The sequence below is a fragment of the Salmo salar genome, chromosome ssa26, assembly GCF_905237065.1.
Source record: "Salmo salar chromosome ssa26, Ssal_v3.1, whole genome shotgun sequence".
Classification (NCBI taxonomy): Eukaryota; Metazoa; Chordata; class Actinopteri; order Salmoniformes; family Salmonidae; genus Salmo; species Salmo salar.
The window spans coordinates 42,969,339-42,994,411 of NC_059467.1; the positions used below are offsets into that span (position 1 = coordinate 42,969,339).

At 44.3% G+C, this 25,073-nt stretch overlaps 2 protein-coding genes across 4 annotated transcripts in view; both read right to left on the reverse strand.

Annotated features, from left to right (window-relative positions):
- Positions 1 to 2: 2 nt before the first annotated feature.
- LOC106587867 (relaxin-3 receptor 1-like) lies at positions 3 to 2,025 on the reverse strand. The gene has a single exon (XM_014176522.2). The coding sequence runs from the start codon at positions 1,836 to 1,838 to the stop codon at positions 849 to 851; it is 990 nt and encodes a 329-aa protein (XP_014031997.1). The 5' UTR covers positions 1,839 to 2,025; the 3' UTR covers positions 3 to 848.
- Positions 2,026 to 4,727: 2,702 nt separating this feature from the next.
- The window catches only part of LOC106595921 (E3 SUMO-protein ligase PIAS1), a 142,541-nt gene continuing 122,195 nt past the window's right edge, over positions 4,728 to 25,073 (reverse strand). Inside the window, exons 5-14 of one of the 3 annotated variants that reach the window (XM_045708972.1) lie at positions 23,168 to 23,258; positions 20,387 to 20,521; positions 19,396 to 19,501; positions 19,037 to 19,110; positions 18,757 to 18,917; positions 13,663 to 13,799; positions 13,145 to 13,334; positions 12,586 to 12,725; positions 12,321 to 12,361; positions 4,728 to 11,905 (exon numbers count right to left, since the gene is read on the reverse strand). In XM_045708972.1, coding sequence (XP_045564928.1) covers positions 11,507 to 11,905; positions 12,321 to 12,361; positions 12,586 to 12,725; positions 13,145 to 13,334; positions 13,663 to 13,799; positions 18,757 to 18,917; positions 19,037 to 19,110; positions 19,396 to 19,501; positions 20,387 to 20,521; positions 23,168 to 23,258 — 1,474 coding nt within the window. In that variant the 3' untranslated portion in view covers positions 4,728 to 11,506. Of the gene's footprint in view, positions 11,906 to 12,100; positions 12,188 to 12,320; positions 12,362 to 12,585; positions 12,726 to 13,144; positions 13,335 to 13,662; positions 13,800 to 18,756; positions 18,918 to 19,036; positions 19,111 to 19,395; positions 19,520 to 20,386; positions 20,522 to 23,167; positions 23,259 to 25,073 lie in introns of those variants that run through there. The other 2 variants (XM_045708971.1, XM_045708973.1) reach the window with 2 other exon arrangements.

Sequence of the window (25,073 nt, forward strand, 5' to 3'; positions counted from 1 at the left end):
AAAAACATTTTGCATGAACACAATTTGGGCAATATGGTCGTTTTCAATCTATAAAGTTCACATTAATTCATCTGTTAACATAGGCATAATATTTACACTCTCGCTATTGCATGTCATTTGTGACATGCCATTGCACACAATGAAGACTAGACGTGCAGCTGTGAAGGATGACATGGGATCATGGGTACGTTTCTCTCCACTAGGCTACAATTATGATGGAATGATAAAGACAATATCTAGTCTGCCTCAGTTTCTCTATCGTTTAATGATGACAGTCCGGGCGGTTTCTCTATCGTTTAATGATGACTGTCCAGGCGGTTTCTCTATCGTTTAATGATGACAGTCCGGGCGGTTTCTCTATCGTTTAATGATGACTGTCCGGGCAGTTTCTCTATCGTTTAATGATGACAGTCCGGGCGGTTTCTCTATCGTTTAATGATGACTGTCCAGGCGGTTTCTCTATCGTTTAATGATGACTGTCCAGGCGGTTTCTCTATCGTTTAATGATGACAGTCCGGGCGTTTTCTCTATCGTTTAATGATGACTGTCCGGGCGTTTTCTCTATCGTTTAATGATGACTTTCCGGGAGTACAACATCACATGGATAGGAGGAACCATAACAGGCAGACTTGCCTCATGCGCAATTTTGGTAGCCATTGGATACTGTTTCATTGTGACCTTTTGTTTTAGTGCTTGCCCATGCCTATTTTGTGATTTCTTTTCACCAACAGAGCATACTGCATTCGCCTATTATAGTAGACCCATGTCGTGCGCTCTATAGGGTACATAAGCAACAGGGAGCGCTGCGTAATGGCAACGGCAACCGAATATTCCACTGCGTAAAGTGACTATCCGCGATATAACAAATCTTTCAGTTTCTTTCTAAACTCTTCTCTCATTAGGCAATAAATTACAGGGTTTAGACAGCTATTGGCGTGCGCAAGGCAGACTGTCACAGGAAATACGTAAGTGTGAACTATGTAGTAAGATTTATCCCAATGCACAGCATTCAATTTCACAAGGACGCCCCAGAATGTGATGGCGTGATTTGGCATCCAGCAAAGAAAGAAGGACAGGACCACGATGGTGACAGATTTGGTGACTTGTGATGTCCGTTTGGTGTTTGTTTTCATACTACGGTTGCGGATGAATCGCAAAAGCATGATGTAGCTGACTGAAACAATGGCCATGGGTAAAACAAATGCAAATATTATTTTCTGAAGGTGATAAACTGCTAACCAATATTGTCCATCAGGGAACTTAAGCAAACATAGTTTTTCCCCCGCTACATTTGTCACGGTTGAGAATATGGATGTTGGTGCAGTCGCAAATGTTGCGGATACCCAAAGAACCACGCAAATCCATTTGGCAGAGCAGGACTTTTGCCTAGTTCGGTCCTTTAGAGAGGAGGCGACGGACCAGTATCGGGTGACGCTCATTGCAGTCAGAAAGAACACGCTCGCGTACATGTTCATAACGGTGACGGAGCTGATGATTTTGCACATGGCATCTCCAAACGGCCAGCTGAAGTCAAGTGCGGTGTCCACTGCCCAGAACGGCAGAGTCAATACAAACTGGAAGTCCGTCACTGCCAAGTTAAGGACAAAGAAGTTGATTCTGGATTTTTTCCGCTCTTGTTTCACTCTGATAAAGAAGAGCACCAGTAAGTTGCCCACCAAGCCCACAGCGCACACCACCGAGTAAACGACGCAGATGAACACCCTCAAAATCGGAGTCCCGTCCGCTGTCACGTCGATGTCCTCTAGGCTACTGAACCGGTCCAGATCCGTCAAGGACCAATTCAGTAGGCCGACACTGCTGTTGTTTCCTTCAGTCATCGTTTCTGTTATTAAATTCGAGTGATTCGTGTAGGCTATCCAACTTCAAATCAGGGTTGTAGTCGCTCACTCTGCTTCCAATACATCCTCAGGTTAGTTTGAAATGATAAGAGCGCAACGATTGCTATGCGCCATTCCTATCATGGCATAATCACACACATTGACAATGTAGCTGTCTTGGTGGGGTACCTCAGAGCGTCTTGACAAGTGCAGTTCTTACAGGATTTATATTGTGACCGCTTCTAGATGCCCTGCCCTGAACGCACAAGGATTGGTGCCAATGTTTGATTGACATTAGGCCATAGCCTATATTCCCTATTTGCATCACTTTCTTGATATTGACCAATAGGCTACTCTGGGCGTAATGGGTTTTATAATGGAATACAATGTGTTTTTCTGGGCAATAGTGATTTGGCTACTCACCCGAGAAATACAGTACTGGTAGGCTTAAACCTAATAAATACTATTGAATGGATTGGAAACATTATTTAGATCTTTCTTCGACCATCCCATGTAGAGATCAGTGGAGGCTGCTGAGGGGAGGGCGGTTCATAAAAATGTCTGGAAAGGAGCGAATGGAACGGGACCAAACCGTGTGTGTTTAAAAATAAAAATAAACATCCATATATTTAATCTCACCCCGTTGCCTTAATGATTGTATTATTGTGTTTTATGTCAAAATGGACAACGAAAAACATGACAGTCTTGACACCGATTACTGTTAATGGTCCATTTCCCTCTGAAGCCCACGAGCAGTGTTATGAGTACAACTTGATAGTTAATGACAGCTTTTACCGGTAGCCCTATGCATTTCCCAAACAAAATGCATTTTATATCGAAAACACTGCATGTATTGCTTTTAATAGGCCTACCAATTTGGTATTTTGGGATATTTTATTAGGATCCCCATTAGCTGTTGCAAAAGCAGCAGCTACTCTTCCTGGGATCCACACAAAATATGAAACATAATACAGAATGACAAAATACAGAACATCATTAGACAAGAACAGCTCAAGAACAGAACTACATACATTTTTAAAAAGGCACATGTAGCCTACATATCAATGCATACACACAAACTATCTAGGTCAAATAGGGGAGAGGCGTTGTGCCGCGAGGTGTTGCTTTATCTGTTTTTTGAAACCAGGTTTGCTGTTTATTTGAGCAATCTGAGATGAAAGATAGTTCCATGCAATAAGGGGTCTATATAATACTGTACGCTTTCTTGAATTTGTTCTGGATTGCAGACATATTAGGGTGTTAAGACGTTAACTTATCCTACTGGATATTCTATAAGCATTGACAATTCACTGAGGACTTTATGCCCACACATGTGAAGTGTGTGTTTAAATAATTAGCATTTCATTAGAATTCCAAATGCTACGTAATGGAATCTGTTAATCTTCATCTCCCTCTAGACCCGGTCAGCCGTCTTCCCACCGTAACCCCGACATGGCCGACACAGGGCTATACCAAGGCCGTACTAAGGCCGTGAGTTCAGGTGAGACATTTCTAATTGTAATTCTAATTTTAGTCTTAAAAGTCAGAACTTCAACAAAAAATGTAAAATAATAAGAATATAATTTGTTTTATGAAAGAAAAGTTTAGATAATCTCCATCTCATTGGAGATGTTCAATAGTCAAGTCCAAAATCATAGATGTTGACGGCACCATCTCCAAAGCCTCCATTCAATCCTAGGTACATGTGGGTGATGCTATCTACCATCCTGCAGCACTCTTCCCTCTATACCAGTGATGGCCTCAGCATTGCATCTGTAGCCAAGCAGAGGAAGAAGGGAAGCAGCTGCTTCTAACCACTCTGGAGAGCAGTCCTTCCTCTTCACTCCAACCCAATCTACCCACCCCAATACAATCCCCTTCCCTCACACCAACCCCTTTAACCCACTCCAATCCCCATAATTTAATCTTTAGAAAACTTTTTGTCAATGCATTTGAATGCGTTCTGTTTTCGATTGGAACCACAATACATCTCAAATTAGGGGAATTTTCATTGTCACTTTACAGATAAATCCATTGATTTATCATCAGAGATAATAGAACTCACCACAAATGCAAGTATTTACTACTTCAACTACTTGTCAATCAATAACTGAGTAACTTGAATTAAACTGTGAGGCAACTGAGCCAGAGAAGCAAGCAGGAGGGCAACGATGACCTTCAGAAACTTTTAACAATGCCAAAAGATTGCAATGCAGTTCCAGTATCCCCAGATTTTGACGACAAGCCTTCCCACACATGGCTCCTCCTAGATGGATTAGTATGCATAGTTATGATGTTTCCCTGCATAAGCTGTTGAATTCCATAACAAATATGATCCTTTTAAATCTGTTCACTAAAATGTGGTGAAGTATTTCCATCTCATAATGTAACTTCTAGAATGGTGAGATTGTCATTGCATCCCACTCCTTCGAGGCATTGCTACACTAGTGACTAGTTGTACCCAAGAGTGTTGGGTACTGTTGGAGCTAGGAACACAAGCATTTCTCTACACCTGCAATACCATCTGCTAAATATGTGTGTGACCAATACAGTTTGATTTAGACTCTGCCTCGTCTAAGGCAGACTGCAAAATGAGTGTCTACTGCCACCCAGTGTATGGTTGTGGTAATAACACACAATATTGTATATTAATGTATTTCGTAAACCACTTAATGGCAGTGGAAATGAAACATGTTACCATTCCACAAGAGTATTTAATACTGTATGTATATGTTCCTGACAAAGAGGTTAAAAATACCACAGATTAGATTTTGACAAGCTAATATATGGTACCCATAAAATCGTGACTAGAGACAAGGAACAAAATATCGATGATCCCATACCTTCAATCTATTTGTTTGTGAACTAAAATGAAGATAAAACCCATAGTTAACAAAATGCCTTTTATTACATCTAAACTGCTATACATTAGACAGACAACATTCAATAAGTAAACAATTTCTTCCAACGCAAGTAATAAATATTCTGTTTTCACCTAGTACTTTCTACAACACATTGGTCTACTGTACAACGTTTCATCTTCCTTGAAAAGCCGTTTAATTCTCTGTTTGGAAATATGAAAGCAGAATCTGGGGGTTAAGGCAGTGGGTGCAGCTGTCAACTTATCCGCTCTTGAAATGAATTTAGTAAATTGGACCCTTTTTAGGTTAAAGTCCACTTTATTGTACAGGTTTTTCTATCTAAAAATATATAAATTAATTTCATCTCATGTTTTTGGATGACGCAAAAACCCAAACTAACACTGGAGGAACTGACACTGTTGAAACACATGGGATTGGGGGGTGGTGATACGGACATCATAATATTACCAATGGGGGGAGAGTGGGAGAGGACTTCACAATAAGGCCATTCCATGCCCATGTTAGGTTACACATAGCATTTTAAATGGGAACACATTCTACGACGTCTGCTCTCACTTTGTCTTAAAAACCGACAAAAGAGATCACAGAGATCTAGAGCAATGACATCAATAACAGATCTGAAACAAAAATAAATCAATCATCCAAATAAATAAAGACATTTGTGATTGGGTCAACTCCTAACCTCTAACCCCAAATCTTAGTCTCACTTTGTTGGTCTACCCTAAACCAGCGCTTCCCAAACTCTGTCCTCACACACACACACACATCCATGAAAATCAAACAGGTGTAAAAATAGATCCGATATATATATATATATAGATGACAAAATAAATAAAATACTGCACAACATTGTTTATACAGAGAGGACATTTTTAAAACACGTCTGATGCTATCAAAGAGCCAATCAGTTAAGAGTAGGAGAGAAGGGGGGTGGTGACAAGACAGGAAGGTCTCCATGGCTGCAAAGTTGACCTGTTATTTGCTCTGGTTCAGGATACTAGATGGAGAGTGATTGGGGAAGCTGTCGCAAGCGATTATCTACCTCAAGAGGGGAAAGCTAATTAGGCTTGAAGTGAAGAGCTGTGGAAGAGAAGAGGACTGAAGCACAAACACCTTGAGAGAATGACACTGCAGAAAAGCCTGACTACAAAGACACTCCGCAGAATGGTGGAATGGGCTACGGACAGACAGAAAAGACACTCAGCAGAATGGTGGAATGGGCTACGGACAGACAGAAAAGACACTCCGCAGAATGGTGGAATGGGCTACGGACAGACAGAAAAGACACTCAGCAGAATGGTGGAATGGGCTACGGACAGACAGAAAAGACACTCCGCAGAATGGTGGAATGGGCTACGGACAGACAGAAAAGACACTCCGCAGAATGGTGGAATGGGCTACGGACAGACAGAAAAGACACTCAGCAGAATGGTGGAATGGGCTACGGACAGACAGAAAAGACACTCAGCAGAATGGTGGAATGGGCTACGGACAGACAGAAAAGACACTCAGCAGAATGGTGGAATGGGCTACGGACAGACAGAAAAGACACTCAGCAGAATGGTGGAATGGGCTACGGACAGACAGAAAAGACACTCAGCAGAATGGTGGAATGGGCTACGGACAGACAGAAAAGACACTCAGCAGAATGGTGGAATGGGCTACGGACAGACAGAAAAGACACTCAGCAGAATGGTGGAATGGGCTACGGACAGACAGAAAAGACACTCAGCAGAATGGTGGAATGGGCTACGGACAGACAGAAAAGACACTCAGCAGAATGGTGGAATGGGCTACGGACAGACAGAAAAGACACTCAGCAGAATGGTGGAATGGGCTACGGACAGACAGAAAAGACACTCAGCAGAATGGTGGAATGGGCTACGGACAGACAGAAAAGACACTCAGCAGAATGGTGGAATGGGCTACGGACAGACAGAAAAGACACTCAGCAGAATGGTGGAATGGGCTACGGACAGACAGAAAAGACACTCCGCAGAATGGTGGAATGGGCTACGGACAGACAGAAAAGACACTCCGCAGAATGGTGGAATGGGCTACGGACAGACAGAAAAGACACTCAGCAGAATGGTGGAATGGGCTACGGACAGACAGAAAAGACACTCCGCAGAATGGTGGAATGGGCTACGGACAGACAGAAAAGACACTCAGCAGAATGGTGGAATGGGCTACGGACAGACAGAAAAGACACTCCGCAGAATGGTGGAATGGGCTACGGACAGACAGAAAAGACACTCAGCAGAATGGTGGAATGGGCTACGGACAGACAGAAAAGACACTCAGCAGAATGGTGGAATGGGCTACGGACAGACAGAAAAGACACTCAGCAGAATGGTGGAATGGGCTACGGACAGACAGAAAAGACACTCAGCAGAATGGTGGAATGGGCTACGGACAGACAGAAAAGACACTCAGCAGAATGGTGGAATGGGCTACGGACAGACAGAAAAGACACTCAGCAGAATGGTGGAATGGGCTACGGACAGACAGAAAAGACACTCAGCAGAATGGTGGAATGGGCTACGGACAGACAGAAAAGACACTCAGCAGAATGGTGGAATGGGCTACGGACAGACAGAAAAGACACTCCGCAGAATGGTGGAATGGGCTACGGACAAACAGAAAAGACACTCAGCAGAATGGTGGAATGGGCTACGGACAGACAGAAAAGACACTCAGCAGAATGGTGGAATGGGTTACGGACAGACAGAAAAGACACTCCGCAGAATGGTGGAATGGGCTACGGACAGACAGAAAAGACACTCCGCAGAATGGTGGAATGGGCTACGGACAGACAGAAAAGACACTCAGCAGAATGGTGGAATGGGCTACGGACAGACAGAAAAGACACTCAGCAGAATGGTGGAATGGGCTACGGACAGACAGAAAAGACACTCAGCAGAATGGTGGAATGGGCTACGGACAGACAGAAAAGACACTCAGCAGAATGGTGGAATGGGCTACGGACAGACAGAAAAGACACTCAGCAGAATGGTGGAATGGGCTACGGACAGACAGAAAAGACACTCAGCAGAATGGTGGAATGGGCTACGGACAGACAGAAAAGACACTCAGCAGAATGGTGGAATGGGCTACGGACAGACAGAAAAGACACTCAGCAGAATGGTGGAATGGGCTACGGACAGACAGAAAAGACACTCAGCAGAATGGTGGAATGGGCTACGGACAGACAGAAAAGGTTGACGGACAAGGTAATGTCAATGACTTCAACATAGTCTCTCCCTCCCTCCCTCTCTCCCTCTCTGGGAACAAAGAAAAAAAGCATCTGTTTTTGACTGTAGGTGACTGTGATGATTGTGACTGTAGGTGACTGTGATGATTGTGACTGTAGGTGACTGTGATGATTGTGACTGTAGGTGACTGTGATGATTGTGACTGTAGGTGATTGTGATGATTGTGACTGTAGGTGACTGTGATGATTGTGACTGTGATGATTGTGACTGTAGGTGACTGTGATGATTGTGACTGTAGGTGACTGTGATGATTGTGACTGTGATGATTGTGACTGTAGGTGACTGTGATGATTGTGACTGTAGGTGACTGTGATGATTGTGACTGTGATGATTGTGACTGTAGGTGACTGTGATGATTGTGACTGTAGGTGACTGTGATGATTGTGACTATCACTAAAGCAGGGATTTTGGAAAGTTTTAAAAGTCAGTACAGTAGCCTGAACAAACCCTGTATTTTATTTTCATATCGTCTATGTTGGCGGAAAACTGATTCAGCAGGAAAAAGTGACAAACATTGCTGTCATTGTTTGGATCCTGACACATTCTTTAATGTCTTCTGAAAGAGCTTACATGGCAGTTGTTGAGTTCCAATGACGAGAGTCTCCTGTATATTTAACCAGCAGTGACTGTTTAGCCTGAGCCTGGTCCTATACCTTTATATCCTGACTGGTAATTCACTCATTCTATTATAGTTACACGTTCACTGTGTAAATTCCTCTGTCTGTATTCTGTCTCTATATTATCTATCACTCAAAGCACCATTTCACCAGGTCACATTCTGACTGAGTCAATGTACTTGGTCAAAGTTGAGTTGGATGGAAACTGCCTCTCATATTAGCAATATCCCCATAGCATTTATAACACAGTAGATACGTCTGTCTCTGTCTCTACGGGGTACTCCCCTCCGCCTCTACGGGGTACTCCTCTCCGTCTCTACGGGGTACTCCTCTCCGCCTCTACGGGGTACTCCCCTCCGCCTCTACGGGGTACTCCCCTCCGCCTCTACGGGGTACTCCCCTCCGCCTCTACGGGGTACTCCTCCCTGTCTCTACGGGGTACTCCCCTCCGCCTCTACGGGGTACTCCTCCCTGTCTCTACGGGGTACTCCCCTCCGCCTCTACGGGGTACTCCTCCCTGTCTCTACGGGGTACTCCCCTCCGCCTCTACGGGGTACTCCCCTCCGCCTCTACGGGGTACTCCCCTCCGCCTCTACGGGGTACTCCTCTCCGCCTCTACGGGGTACTCCTCCCTGTCTCTACGGGGTACTCCCCTCCGCCTCTACGGGGTACTCCTCTCCGCCTCTACGGGGTACTCCCCTCCGCCTCTACGGGGTACTCCTCTCTGTCTCTACGGGGTACTCCCCTCCGCCTCTACGGGGTACTCCCCTCCGCCTCTACGGGGTACTCCTCTCCGCCTCTACGGGGTACTCCTCTCTGTCTCTACGGGGTACTCCCCTCCGCCTCTACGGGGTACTCCTCTCTGTCTCTACGGGGTACTCCTCCCTGTCTCTACGGGGTACTCCTCCCTGTCTCTACGGGGTACTCCCCTCCGCCTCTACGGGGTACTCCTCTCCGCCTCTACGGGGTACTCCCCTCCGCCTCTACGGGGTACTCCCCTCCGCCTCTACGGGGTACTCCTCTCTGCTATGAGTTTAGCTGCAGTGTCTCACAAACAACCAGGTGAAAACAGAGAGGAAGAGCGTGTGATAGGTGGAGGATACTAGACTGAAAGCAATGTAGCGCCCAGATACACATGCACTCTGTGTGGGTTGACTTCATTTTTGGTATTGTGCAAAAGGTGACAAAAGTGGTTGAATAAGCAAAACCAAAGCAAAAACAGAATATAACGAAGTTTCAAATAAAAGCATAAAATGACTGTAGAGTATTTCTCAAGTTAAATAGGCATTCTGTGTCTACCATAGTTTTCATAACCATACAAATGTGAACACATTTTCTGCTAAAATGTTGTCAAATTGAAATACTGGGCATAATTACTGCACAGATGGTCTATTGAAGGGGGGGAGAAATGAAAGGCCCAATGCAGCCGTTTTTATATCAATATCAAATCATTTCTGGGTAACATGAAGTACCTTACTGTAATAGATTTCCATTAAAATGGGCAGAATTTGCTTTTTAGGGGAAAAAAACATTCTAAAGCAATAATTTTGCCAGGACTGTCTGAGACTGGTCTGGGACTGGTCTGGGACTGGTCTGGGACTGGTCTGGGACTGGTCTGGGAGTGGGAAGGGGGGAAACTGAAAACTAGCTGTTATTGGCAGAGGTTTGGAAGTCTCTTTGCTATTGGTCTAGTAACCAATTTACCACATGGTGATGTTACCATGTAAACCTGCTGATTAGAAGGTTCTGTGTAGATTATTTTCAACCAGCAACTATCAGGAAATAAAACTGATTTACATTGTTTTCACACTTTTACAGTGTTAGTTTCATCAGCTGTTGTGCACTATGATAAAAACACCGGAAAACAGAATTGTGACTGCACTAGCCCTTTACAGAGACGAAAAGCAGAAATGTCTAATATTACCCACCTAGCTATGCACTCCTCACAGCATCAACCTGAAGTCCTTAGGGAATTCATATTTACGTCATTTAGCAGACCCAATTATCCAGAGAGACTTATTCACATATCTTACATATAACTTAGAATGCATAACACAAAACAAATTATACAGTAACAAACAAGTCAACCAGGGAAAAGATATTGTCTTGGAGAAGAAATTCAACTGTGATTTGAAAATGAAGAGTAGAGAGAGATTGATAAGTTGAAAATGTCAAGAGGTAATGCCATGGATGTGTGAGGAGAATCCCCATCAGATCGAACAGGATAAAAACCAAAGAAAAGTAATGAGATATTCAAGTTCAGATTATCGCAGGGCAACATATGTATAGCTGTGTGGATACATCTTCAGTCTCCACTTCAAAACAGCAACTGAAGTTACTTACGGGACAGAAAAAGTCTTCAATTAATTAATATACAAAAGTAAAAAGAGAAAATATACTTTTTGTTCTCTGTACACAGCGTTGCTCTTTTCGTACAAAAAAAAGAGCCTTCCTCCGTTTTTTGCACGGCTAGCGTTTCTGGTAGGTACCAGCAGGGAGCTGATCTAGGTCCAGTCTAGTCCGTCGACTTCAGAGATGAAACCCAGAGACCTTTCTGATATCTCACTGTTCTGGAATCAGTCTAGTGGAATGATGTCAGGGAGCCAGCTACCAACCGATAACTGTTCTGGAGTCAGTCTAGCAACACTAGGTGCCAATCCCATCCATCTGTGGGGTGTGACCAGTCAAACGTCACCTCGGGACCGGCTCCGCCACAGACAGGTATTCCACTGTTCTGGAGTCAGCCTTAACGACACAACTCAAAACCAGAGCTGTAGACTGGGTGGGACCGTTAAACTGTTTCTGGGTCAGTTTAGTCACGACGGCATCCTCCATTAAACAACCAACAAACCCTCTGTTTCGGAGTCAGTCGCTAGTCGCCCAAAACAAAATCGTCAGTCTAGTGAGATCACGTCGGGGATGGCTCCGTAGAGGGCTGCGGCCGCCGCCACATCAGCACTGGACCGACCTCCTACGCCGGGGTGTGTGTGTGAGTGCGTGGGGTGTGTGTGTGAGTGCGTGGGGTGTGTGTGTGAGTGTGTGGAGTGTGTGCTGTGAGTGTCTCTCAGACTGCTAGAGGATACTAGGCTACTGTTGCTGCCACCGCTGCTGTTTCCTCCACCATCCCCACCGTTGACGGGCGCCAGCGAGCCAGAGGAGGGCGCCCCAGATTGGTCCAGGAACAGCTGGGAGGAGGACGAGGAGGTGGTGTAGGGACGGAAGTGGTTGAGAAGGAGCTCGTGGTCGTCTGACGCGGAGGCAGCAGCGGCGGCGGCCATCACCATGTTGTAATGCTTCAGAGGAGGACAAACAGGTACATTCACATCACCATGTTGTAATGCTTCAGAGGAGGACAAACAGGTACATTCACATCACCATGTTGTAATGCTTCAGAGGAGGACAAACAGGTACATTCACATCACCATGTTGTAATGCTTCAGAGGAGGACAAACAGGTACATTCACATCACCATGTTGTAATGCTTCAGAGGAGGACAAACAGGTACATTCACATCACCATGTTGTAATGCTTCAGAGGAGGACAAACAGGTACATTCACATCACCATGTTGTAATGCTTCAGAGGAGGACAAACAGGTACATTCAGTTATATTCATCTTGTGACCAAAGCCACGTTCTGGGGACGTCTTTAGACGTTATAGTGTTGACTTTAAAATGAGGCCCACAGGGGTGTTCCACATAAAACATACCTGATGATTGTCCCCTTGTAGAAAGGAGAAGAAATTCAGATCTGTGAATAAAACACGGACCAAACACAACATCCAGTCATTCATTTTATTCACAATGGACCATGATCAGTACAGGTTCAACTGACTCAGTCAGACAACTTAGTGTTTACTGTATACAGGGGCATTCTGGTCTCCACAGACCCTGAAGAGACTCCTGAAGAAATGTGTCGAGGCAGTGTGTAGTAGTAGGTTGGTGTGTGTGTGTGGTTGTGTATGTGTGTGTTACCTGTGAGCTGGTTTGGGGCGTGGTAGTATGGACGGTAGTCCTGGATGAGGGGAGGTACAGGGGGGATGTAGCTGGTGTCCACAGACGGCATGCTGGGGGTCCGGCTCACTGGGGACACCTGGTGGTGCAGGTTCAACACTCTGCAAACAAACAGACACACAGCACAGAGAAAGAGACAGAGAGAATATTAACACACACAGAGGTGTGTGAGAGACAGAGAGAATATTAAACACACACAGAGGTGTGTGAGAGACAGAGAGAATATTAACACACACAGAGGTGTGTGAGAGACAGAGAGAATATTAACACACACAGAGGTGTGTGAGAGACAGAGAGAATATTAACACACACAGAGGTGTGTGAGAGACAGAGAGAATATTAACACACACAGAGGTGTGTGAGAGACAGAGAGAATATTAACACACACAGAGGTGTGTGAGAGGTGCAAGAGAGGGGCGAGAGAGAGGGGTGAGAGGTGAGAGATGTGGAAGGGGTATGAGGGGTGAGAGGGGAGGGAGGCGAGATTGGTGCGAGGTGTATTGGTGGAGGTGGGCCTCACCCCTTGTTGACGATGGGAGGCGAGGTGGGGGACAGGGAGGGGCAGGCCCTCTTGAGGGGCGGTTGGTCATCATCGTCGTCCTCTGAGGAGCTGTCCAGGGTTAGGTCGATCACCTCCACCTTCATCCTACTGCTGCCCCCGTTGTGGGACGACGAGCTCCTCTGCTCCCCTACCGCCGACCGATGCAAGCCTGGGGGAGAGAGACACGGGAATCACGGCTTCAATCAATCAATCAATCAATCAATCAAATGTATCTATATAGCTAGCCTATTTTGCAGTGATTTACACACCCCAGCCTAGAGTAAGTGGCAACACAGTGGACTGGTCTGAGACATATAGTGTAATGAAAACAAGCCAGGATAATATCATCCAGTACAACGAGAGACAGCCTGTTGTTCCAGCACTGTTCTAACACACATTCTTATACAAATCAAGGTCCAATGAACAGAGTGGAATCAGGTATGTTAAAAGCTGCAGGGCTGGACCAAAAGCCTGCCCTTACACACCGCCTCTCTCACCTTCCAGTCCGTTGCTGTAGGAGGCTGACGAGACCTCCTGTACTTCCTTCTTTGTCCTCATGGGGGCCCAGTAGCCATCCTCCTTAAACTGGATCTCATCACAGTCTACACAGCTGTTCAGGATCTCCATAAACAACCTGGACAAGACAGACACAGAAACAACAGTGTGAAGCTATACTGTACATGTCTTCACGTTGTGTTACAGTCATTGTGTGTAGTGTTATTCATGTTGTTTACTTGGTGTGTGTAAATACATCTATACACTACAGATTGTATAGCATAGAAAACACCATCTGAATTTCTCCTGTAGGAATGAATAGAGTGGACCTGTATACAGTATAACTGAATAGAGTGGACCTGTATACAGTATAACTGAATAGAGTGGACCTGTATACAGTATAACTGAATAGAGTGGACCTGTATACAGTATAACTGAATAGAGTGGACCCGTATACAGTATAACTGAATAGAGTGGACCCGTATACAGTATAACTGAATAGAGTGGACCCGTATACAGTATAACTGAATAGAGTGGACCTGTATACAGTATAACTGAATAGAGTGGACCCGTATACAGTATAACTGAATAGAGTGGACCCGTATACAGTATAACTGAATAGAGTGGACCCGTATACAGTATAACTGAATAGAGTGGACCTGTATACAGTATAACTGAATAGAGTGGACCCGTATACAGTATAACTGAATAGAGTGGACCCGTATACAGTATAACTGAATAGAGTGGACCTGTATACAGTATAACTGAATAGAGTGGACCCGTATACAGTATAACTGAATAGAGTGGACTTGTATACAGTATAACTGAATAGAGTGGACCTGTATACAGTATAACTGAATAGAGTGGACCCGTATACAGTATAACTGAATAGAGTGGACCCGTATACAGTATAAATGAATAGAGTGGACCCGTATACAGTATAAATGAATAGAGTGGACCCGTATACAGTATAACTGAATAGAGTGGACCCGTATACAGTATAACTGAATAGAGTGGACCCGTATACAGTATAACTGAATAGAGTGGACCCGTATACAGTATAACTGAATAGAGTGGACCCGTATACAGTATAACTGAATAGAGTGGACCCGTATACAGTATAACTGAATAGAGTGGACCCGTATACAGTATAACTGAATAGAGTGGACCCGTATACAGTATAACTGAATAGAGTGGACCCGTATACAGTATAACTGAATAGAGTGGACCCGTATACAGTATAACTGAATAGAGTGGACCCGTATACAGTATAACTGAATAGAGTGGACCCGTATACAGTATAACTGAATAGAGTGGACCCGTATACAGTATAACTGAATAGAGTGGACCCGTATACAGTATAACTGAATAGAGTGGACCCGTATACAGTATAACTGAATAGAGTGGACCCGTATACAGTATAACTGAATAGAGTGGACCCGTATACAGTATAACTGAATAGAGTGGACCCGTATACAGTATAACTGAATAGAGTGGACCCGTATACAGTATAACTGAATAGAGTGGACCCGTATACAGTATAACTGAATAGAGTGGACCCGTATACAGTATAACTGAATAGAGTGGACCCGTATACAGTATAACTGAATAGAGTGGACCCGTATACAGTATAACTGAATAGAGTGGACCCGTATACAGTATAACTGAATAGAGTGGACCCGTATACAGTATAACTGAATAGAGTGGACCCGTATACAGTATAACTGAATAGAGTGGACCCGTATACAGTATAACTGAATAGAGTGGACCCGTATACAGTATAAATGAATAGAGTGGACCCGTATACAGTATAACTGAATAGAGTGGACCCGTATACAGTATAAATGAATAGAGTGGACCCGTATACAGTATAACTGAATAGAGTGGACCCGTATACAGTATAACTGAATAGAGTGGACCCGTATACAGTATAACTGAATAGAGTGGACCCGTATACAGTATAACTGAATAGAGTGGACCCGTATACAGTATAACTGAATAGAGTGGACCCGTATACAGTATAACTGAATAGAGTGGACCCGTATACAGTATAACTGAATAGAGTGGACCCGTATACAGTATAAATGAATAGAGTGGACCCGTATACAGTATAACTGAATAGAGTGGACCCGTATACAGTATAACTGAATAGAGTGGACCCGTATACAGTATAACTGAATAGAGTGGACCCGTATACAGTATAACTGAATAGAGTGGACCCGTATACAGTATAACTGAATAGAGTGGACCCGTATACAGTATAACTGAATAGAGTGGACCCGTATACAGTATAACTGAATAGAGTGGACCCGTATACAGTATAACTGAATAGAGTGGACCCGTATACAGTATAACTGAATAGAGTGGACCCGTATACAGTATAACTGAATAGAGTGGACCCGTATACAGTATAACTGAATAGAGTGGACCCGTATACAGTATAACTGAATAGAGTGGACCCGTATACAGTATAACTGAATAGAGTGGACCCGTATACAGTATAACTGAATAGAGTGGACCCGTATACAGTATAACTGAATAGAGTGGACCCGTATACAGTATAACTGAATAGAGTGGACCCGTATACAGTATAACTGAATAGAGTGGACCCGTATACAGTATAACTGAATAGAGTGGACCTGTATACAGTATAACTGAATAGAGTGGACCTGTATACAGTATAACTGAATAGAGTGGACTTGTATACAGTATAACTGAATAGAGTGGACTTGTATACAGTATAACTGAGAAGATTGTTTATGTACATACTGTGGGTCAACTAGCGGAATCCCGCCTATGGTTTGATGTGACTATCTGGATTCAGTACCATTTCATGTTTGAAGAACACAACCACAGACCGTTCAACTCAACAACCCCCCAGCTAAGCACAAATTCATGCTGCTAATCAACTATTGTCAACTTCCTGTTTATTTTGATCACTGCTCACCCAAAATGTCACCCTATGGGTGAATATTGAATTTGTGCAGAAAAATAAGTTGGTTGCAACTGGGGCCATGTAAGGAATTGTTGGGCTACACATTTTAAACCCACAGGTCACCATCTTATGTGACCATTAAAGTCTGAAACTGGGGACAGAAAATAAACAAACTAAACCCAGAGGAATATAAAGTGGTCAGTGGCACGTTCCCGGATGATGTGCTTCTTTCGAGCATAAAATTAAGAAAATCTGCACAAAATTGTAGGGGCAGACCCCGCCGCAAGTTTCTGTGATACGGTATAATAACATAGATGTATACAGTATACACAGTGCCTTCAGAAAGTATTCATACCCCTTGACTTATTCCACATTTTGTTGTATTACAGCCTGAATTCAAAATTGATTAAATACATTTTTTCCCCCTCACCCACATACAATACGCCATAATGACATCACAATACGCCATAATGACATCACAATACGCCATAATGACATCCCAATACCCCATAATGACATCCCAATACCCCATAATGACATCCCAATACCCCATAATGACATCCCAATACCCCATAATGACATCACAATACCTCATAATGACAAAGAGAAAACATGTTTTTAGACATTTTTGCATATTTATTGAAAATTAAATACAGAAATATCTCACTTACATAAGTATGCACACCCCTGAGTCAATACTATGCAGAAGCTCCTTTGGCAGTGATTACAGTAGAGTCTTTCTGGGCAAGTCTCTAAGAGCTGAGTCATTCTGGGTAAGTCTCTAAGAGATTTCCACACCTGGATTGTGCAACATTTTTCCATTATTCTTTTCAAAATTCTTCAAGCTCTGTCAAATTGGTTGTTGATCATTGCTAGACAACCATTTTCAGGTCTTGCTATATATTTTCAAGAAGATTTAAGTCAAAACTGTAACTTGCCCACTCAGGAACATTCACTGTCTTCTTGGTAAGCAACTCCAGTGTATATTTGGCCTTGTGTTTTTGTCCTACTGAAAGGTGAATTCATCTCTGGTGGAAAGCAGACAACCTGGTTTTCCTCTAGGATTTTGCCTGTGTTTAGCTCCATTCAGTTTATTTTATATCCTGAAACTCCCCAGTCCTTAACGATTACAAGCATACCCATAACATGATGCAGCCACCACTATGCTTGAAAATATGGAGAGTGGTAACTCAGTAATGTGTTGTATTAAATTTGCCCCAAACATAACACTTTGCATTCAGGACAAAAATATAATTGCTTTGCAACATTGTTTGTATTATTACTTTAGTGCCGTGTTGCAAACAGGAACCATGTTTTGGAATATTTTTTATTCTGTACAGACTTCCTTCATTTCACTCTGTCATTTAGGTTAGTATTGTGGAGTAACTACAATGTTGTTGATCCATCCTCAGTTTTCTCCTATCACAGCCATTAAAATTTGTAACTGTTTTAAAGTCACCATTGGCCTCATAGTGAAATCCCTGAGCGGTTTCCTTCCTCTCCGGCAACTGAGTTAGGAAGGACACCTGTATCTCTGTAGTGACTGGGTGTATTGATAAACCATCCAAAGTGTAATTACTAACTTTACCATGCTCAAAGGGATATTCAATGTCTGCTTTTTTTTATTTTTACCAATCTACCTATAGGTGCCCTTCTTTGCTAGGCATTGGAAAACTTCTCTAGTCTTTGTGGTTGAATCTGTGTTTGAAATTCACTGCTCGACTAAGGGACCTTACAGATAATTGTATGTGTGGTGTACAGAGATGAGGTAGTCATTCATGTTAAACACTATTATTGTACACAGAGTGAGTCCATGCAACTTATTATGTGACTTGTTAAGCACATTTTCACTCCTGAACATATTTAGGGTTGTCATAACAAAGGGGTTTTAATACTTACTGACTCAAGACATTTCAGCTTTTCATTTTTTATTAATTACTACAAATTAAAAAAAAAAACATACTTCCACTTTGACCTTACGGGGTATTGTGTGTAGGCCAGTGACAAACAACTGTAAATGTAATCCATTTTAAATTCAGGCTGTAACACAACAGCATGTGGAATAAGTGAAGGCATGACTCCTTTCTGAAAGGCCTGTAGGACCACTATGTTCTGTATTAAATGGTGACACTAAGAGCTGGTACAGGGTTGTGGGTCTCACCCGTCAATGATGAGATGTTCGTAGGGGGCTTTCTTATCACAGACGGGACAAACCCAGGTGGGTTTCTTCTCATTCATCTGGATGTACAGCGTAGCGTCAAAACACTGCAGGTGGGAACACGTCAGCGCCCGGCATGGGATCATCAGCCGCATCTTCCCCAGCTGCACACACACACGCCACAGACATAGCAGTTAAGAGGTGATAGGGGTATTGAGACAACTCGGGACACACACAGTAAAGTACAGTAATAGAGGTATTAAGACAGAGTGTGTGTGTTTACCGGACAGAGCAGCGACACACGCAGGCTGGTGGTGGCGATTTCACTGTCTGGATCTGCCGTTAGCTTCTCTTTGACTGCAGGGGGACAGAGAACAGCATGAAGAAGAAGCAGGGATCATGACCACCTATACAACACCTGCACAACCATCTACAGTAGATGAACACTTCACATGGAATATAGTACAGAGCTCCATGACAATACAGGACAAGGCTAGCGTGGTTTAAACAGGCCAGAACTAAATATGTAGCTAGATACATTTGTGTCATGGACCCGTTCAGTCAGATCCATAGATATACATTTAACCTAGCATGCTAACAGTGCTAACAGTGTAAATAGTGTGTCGTCCTGGCAACCCTTACTGAGTGCTCTGGAATGGTCTGGGTTCCTGATGCCTTTGGACCGTAGTCTCTGCAACAGTACTGTGGACGACTGCTGCTTGACCAGGTAAACCGCCAGAGAGTAGCTCTGAAAACACAGAAGGTGCTGTAGGGTTGTTAAAATCACTCTCCTTTTCATCCAGATCACTGCACTTTTCTACGCACTTTTATTCATGTGTTTTTGCCCCATTGTTGTTATCAAACCAAAACATTATTTATACAGCACATTTCTTACAGGAGTAAATTCTAAGTGCTTAAAACATAATATAAATTGGCCTCCCGAGTGGTGTAGACGTCTAAGGCATCTGTATCGCAGTGCTTGAAGCGCAACTACAGACCCGGGTTCGATCCCGGGCTGTGTCGCAGCCGTCCGCGACCGGGAGACCCATGAGGCGGTGCACAATTGGCCCAGTGTCCTCCGGGTTAGTGGAGGGTTTGGCGGGCAGGGATGTCCTTGTCCCATCGTGCACTAGCGACTCCTGTGGCGGGCCGGGCGCAGTGCACGCTGACACGGTCACCAGGTGTACGGTGTTTCCTCCGACACATTGGTGCGGATAGCTTCAGGGTTAAGTGGGCATTGTGTCAAGAAGCAGTGCAGCTTGGTTGGGTTGTGTGTTTCGGAAGACGCACGGCTCTCGACCTTCGCCTCTCCCGAGTCCGTAGGGGAGTTGCAGCGATGAGACAAGATTAACTACCAATTGGATACCACGAAATTGGGGAGAAAAAAGGGCAATAATAATAAAAATAATTAAAAAATATATATATATATATATATATTGGGGAGAAAAAGAGGCAATAATAATAAAAAATAATTAAAAAATATATATTTTTAAGAAAAAAATATAAAAATACAAAAAAAACAAATAATAAAAAGATCAGAAAGATAAAAAACTAAACGAATTCTAGAATTTTTTACAATTAAGATAGAGAATAATCAAATGAAGAGAATTTTAAATGTATCATCATATCTTACCCTTCCAACCTCTGAGGTCCAAGACACCACGATGGTGTTGGGGACTGTGGTGGATAGTCTGACCACTGAGGTAATGTTGATGGGCCGGCTGGGGCGCTTCGGCTCCACACCATTTTTCGTTGGAGGAAGATAGCCCTGAGAGGGGGGGAGAGAAAGAAAGAAAGAGAGAAAGAGAGAGAGAGAGAAAGGTCACACTCCACATCTCAATCAACTGTTTATTGTCATTGAAGATATGGTTTGTGTTTAACTAGGAGTACTGTACAGTGTGTAACCAGGAGTACTGTACAGTGTGTAACCGGGAGAACTGTGCAGTGTGTAACCGGGAGAACTGTGCAGTGTGTAACCAGGAGTACTGTACAGTGTGTAACTGGGAGTACTGTGCAGTGTGTAACCAGGAGTACTGTACAGTGTGTAACTGGGAGTACTGTGCAGTGTGTAACCTGGAGTACTGTACAGTGTGTAACTAGAAGTACTGTACAATGTGTAACCGGGAGTACTGTACAGTGTGTAACCGGGAGTACTGTACAGTGTGTAACTGGGAGTACTCTACAGTGTGTAACCGGGAGTACTGTACAGTGTGTAACCACAGTGTGTAACCAGGAGTACTGTACAGTGTGTAACCAGGAGTACTGTACAGTGTGTAACCAGGAGTACTGTACAGTGTGTAACTAGAAGTACTGTGCAGAGTGTAACCGGGAGTACTGTACAGTGTGTAACCGGGAGTACTGTACAGTGTGTAACCGGGAGTACTCTACAGTGTGTAACCGGGAGTACTCTACAGTGTGTAACCGGGAGTACTGTACAGTGTGTAACCGGGAGTACTGTACAGTGTGTAACCGGGAGTACTGTACAGTGTGTAACCGGGAGTACTCTACAGTGTGTAACCGGGAGTACTCTACAGTGTGTAACCAGGAGTACTGTAAAGTGTGTAACCAGGAGTACTGTACAGTGTGTAACCAGGAGTACTGTACAGTGTGTAACCAGGAGTACTGTACAGTGTGTAACTAGGAGTACTGTACAGTGTGTAACCAGGAGTACTGTACAGTGTGTAACTAGGAGTACTGTACAGTGTGTAACCAGTACTGTATAGTGTGTAACCAGGAGTACTGTACAGTGTGTAACTAGGAGTACTGTACAGTGTGTAACTAGGAGTACTGTACAGTGTGTAACTAGGAGTACTGTACAGTGTGTAACCAGGAGTACTGTACAGTGTGTAACCAGGAGTACTATACAGTGTGTAACCAGGAGTACTGTACAGTGTGTAACCAGGAGTACTGTACAGTGTGTAACTAGGACTCCTGTACAGTGTGTAACTAGCAGTAGTGTACAGTGTGTAACTAGGAGTACTGTACAGTGTGTAACCACAGTGTGTAACCAGGAGTACTGTACAGTGTGTAACTAGGAGTACTATACAGTGTGTAACCAAGAGTACTGTACAGTGTGTAACCAGGAGTACTGTACAGTGTGTAACTAGGAGTACTGTACAGTGTGTAACTAGCAGTACTGTACAGTGTGTAACTAGCAGTACTGTACAGTGTGTAACTAGCAGTACTGTACAGTGTGTAACCAGGAGTACTGTACAGTGTGTAACTAGGAGTACTGTACAGTGTGTAACCAGGAGTACTGTACAGTGTGTAACCAAGAGTACTGTACAGTGTGTAACCAAGAGTACTGTACAGTGTGTAACCAGGAGTACTGTACAGTGTGTAACTAGGAGTACTGTACAGTGTGTAACTAGGAGTACTGTACAGTGTGTAACCAAGAGTACTGTACAGTGTGTAACCAGGAGTACTGTACAGTGTGTAACTAGGAGTACTGTACAGTGTGTAACCAGGAGTACTGTACAGTGTGTAACCAAGAGTACTGTACAGTGTGTAACCAGGAGTACTGTACAGTGTGTAACTAGGAGTACTGTACAGTGTGTAACCAGGAGTACTGTACAGTGTGTAACCAGGAGTACTGTACAGTGTGTAACTAGGAGTACTGTACAGTGTGTAACAAGGAGAACTGTACAGTGTGTAACTAGGAGTACTGTACAGTGTGTAACAAGGAGAACTGTACAGTGTGTAACAAGGAGTACTGTACAGTGTGTAACTAGGAGTACTGTACAGTGTGTAACAAGGAGAACTGTACAGTGTGTAACAAGGAGTACTGTACAGTGTGTAACTAGGAGTACTGTACAGTGTGTAACAAGGAGAACTGTACAGTGTGTAACAAGGAGAACTGTACAGTGTGTAACAAGGAGTACTGTACAGTGTGTAACTAGGAGAACTGTACAGTGTGTAACAAGGAGAACTGTACAGTGTGTAACAAGGAGTACTGTACAGTGTGTAACTAGGAGTACTGTACAGTGTGTAACTAGGAGTACTGTACAGTGTGTAACCAGGAGTACTGTACAGTGTGTAACCAGGAGTACTGTACAGTGTGTAACAAGGAGAACTGTACAGTGTGTAACAAGGAGTACTGTACAGTGTGTAACAAGGAGAACTGTACAGTGTGTAACTAGGAGTACTGTACAGTGTGTAACAAGGAGAACTGTACAGTGTGTAACCAGGAGTACTGTACAGTGTGTAACTAGGAGAACTGTACAGTGTGTAACCAGGAGAACTGTACAGTGTGTAACCAGGAGTACTGTACAGTGTGTAACCAGGAGTACTGTACAGTGTGTAACAAGGAGAACTGTACAGTGTGTAACAAGGAGTACTGTACAGTGTGTAACAAGGAGAACTGTACAGTGTGTAACCAGGAGTACTGTACAGTGTGTGGAGTTGTGTTTCTTACCGGGAGGTTGCATGGCTTCCCGTTCACCTTCACACACAGATTGGGCGGAAAGTGGTCTTCCTGAGGACAACTCGTCTCAGAGAGACAAAACCTGCAGACAGACAGACAGACAGACAGACAGACAGACAGACAGACAGGACCATGTCAACCATAATGGGCAGATTGCAATGAAGACTGGCAATTAGATTATGGCCAGCTGATCTCTCGGTAAAGCATCAATACATCCTAAATTCACCTGATCTCAATTGCAACCAGCATTGCCCACCCCCTAACCCCTCCCTAAGACAGATGTCAGGGTTATGTTCCCACCCCCTAACCCCTCCCTAAGACAGATGTCAGGGTTATGTTTCCACCCCCTAACCCCTCCCTAAGACAGATGTCAGGGTTATGTTCCCACCCCCTAACCCCTCCCTAAGACAGATGTCAGGGTTATGTTTCCACCCCCTAACCCCTCCCTAAGACAGATGTCAGGGTTATGTTTCCACCCCCTAACCCCTCCCTAAGACAGATGTCAGGGTTATGTTTCCACCCCTAACCCCTCCCTAAGACAGATGTCAGGGTTATGTTTCCACCCCTAACCCCTCCCTAAGACAGATGTCAGGGTTATGTTTCCACCCCCTAACCCCTCCCTAAGACAGATGTCAGGGTTATGTTTCCACCCCTAACCCCTCCCTAAGACAGATGTCAGGGTTATGTTTCCACCCCTAACCCCTCCCTAAGACAGATGTCAGGGTTATGTTTCCACCCCTAACCCCTCCCTAAGACAGATGTCAGGGTTATGTTTCCACCCCCTAACCCCTCCCTAAGACAGATGTCAGGGTTATGTTTCCACCCCTAACCCCTCCCTAAGACAGATGTCAGGGTTATGTTTCCACCCCTAACCCCTCCCTAAGACAGATGTCAGGGTTATGTTTCCACCCCTAACCCCTCCCTAAGACAGATGTCAGGGTTATGTTTCCACCCCCTAACCCCTCCCTAAGACAGATGTCAGGGTTATGTTTCCACCCCCTAACCCCTCCCTAAGACAGATGTCAGGGTTATGTTCCCACCCCTAACCCCTCCCTAAGACAGATGTCAGGGTTATGTTTCCACCCCCTAACCCCTCCCTAAGACAGATGTCAGGGTTATGTTTCCACCCCCTAACCCCTCCCTAAGACAGATGTCAGGGTTATGTTTCCACCCCTAACCCCTCCCTAAGACAGATGTCAGGGTTATGTTTCCACCCCTAACCCCTCCCTAAGACAGATGTCAGGGTTATGTTTCCACCCCTAACCCCTCCCTAAGACAGATGTCAGGGTTATGTTCCCACCCCCTAACCCCTCCCTAAGACAGATGTCAGGGTTATGTTTCCACCCCCTAACCCCTCCCTAAGACAGATGTCAGGGTTATGTTTCCACCCCTAACCCCTCCCTAAGACAGATGTCAGGGTTATGTTTCCACCCCTAACCCCTCCCTAAGACAGATGTCAGGGTTATGTTTCCACCCCTAACCCCTCCCTAAGACAGATGTCAGGGTTATGTTTCCACCCCCTAACCCCTCCCTAAGACAGATGTCAGGGTTATGTTTCCACCCCCTAACCCCTCCCTAAGACAGATGTCAGGGTTATGTTTCCACCCCTAACCCCTCCCTAAGACAGATGTCAGGGTTATGTTTCCACCCCCTAACCCCTCCCTAAGACAGATGTCAGGGTTATGTTTCCACCCCTAACCCCTCCCTAAGACAGATGTCAGGGTTATGTTTCCACCCCTAACCCCTCCCTAAGACAGATGTCAGGGTTATGTTTCCACCCCTAACCCCTCCCTAAGACAGATGTCAGGGTTATGTTTCCACCCCTAACCCCTCCCTAAGACAGATGTCAGGGTTATGTTTCCACCCCTAACCCCTCCCTAAGACAGATGTCAGGGTT

Coding starts and splice junctions, on each gene's coding strand:
- LOC106587867 (XM_014176522.2), bottom strand. CDS start 1,838: ATGACTGAAGGAAACAACAGCAGTGTCGGCCTACTGAATTGGTCCTTG.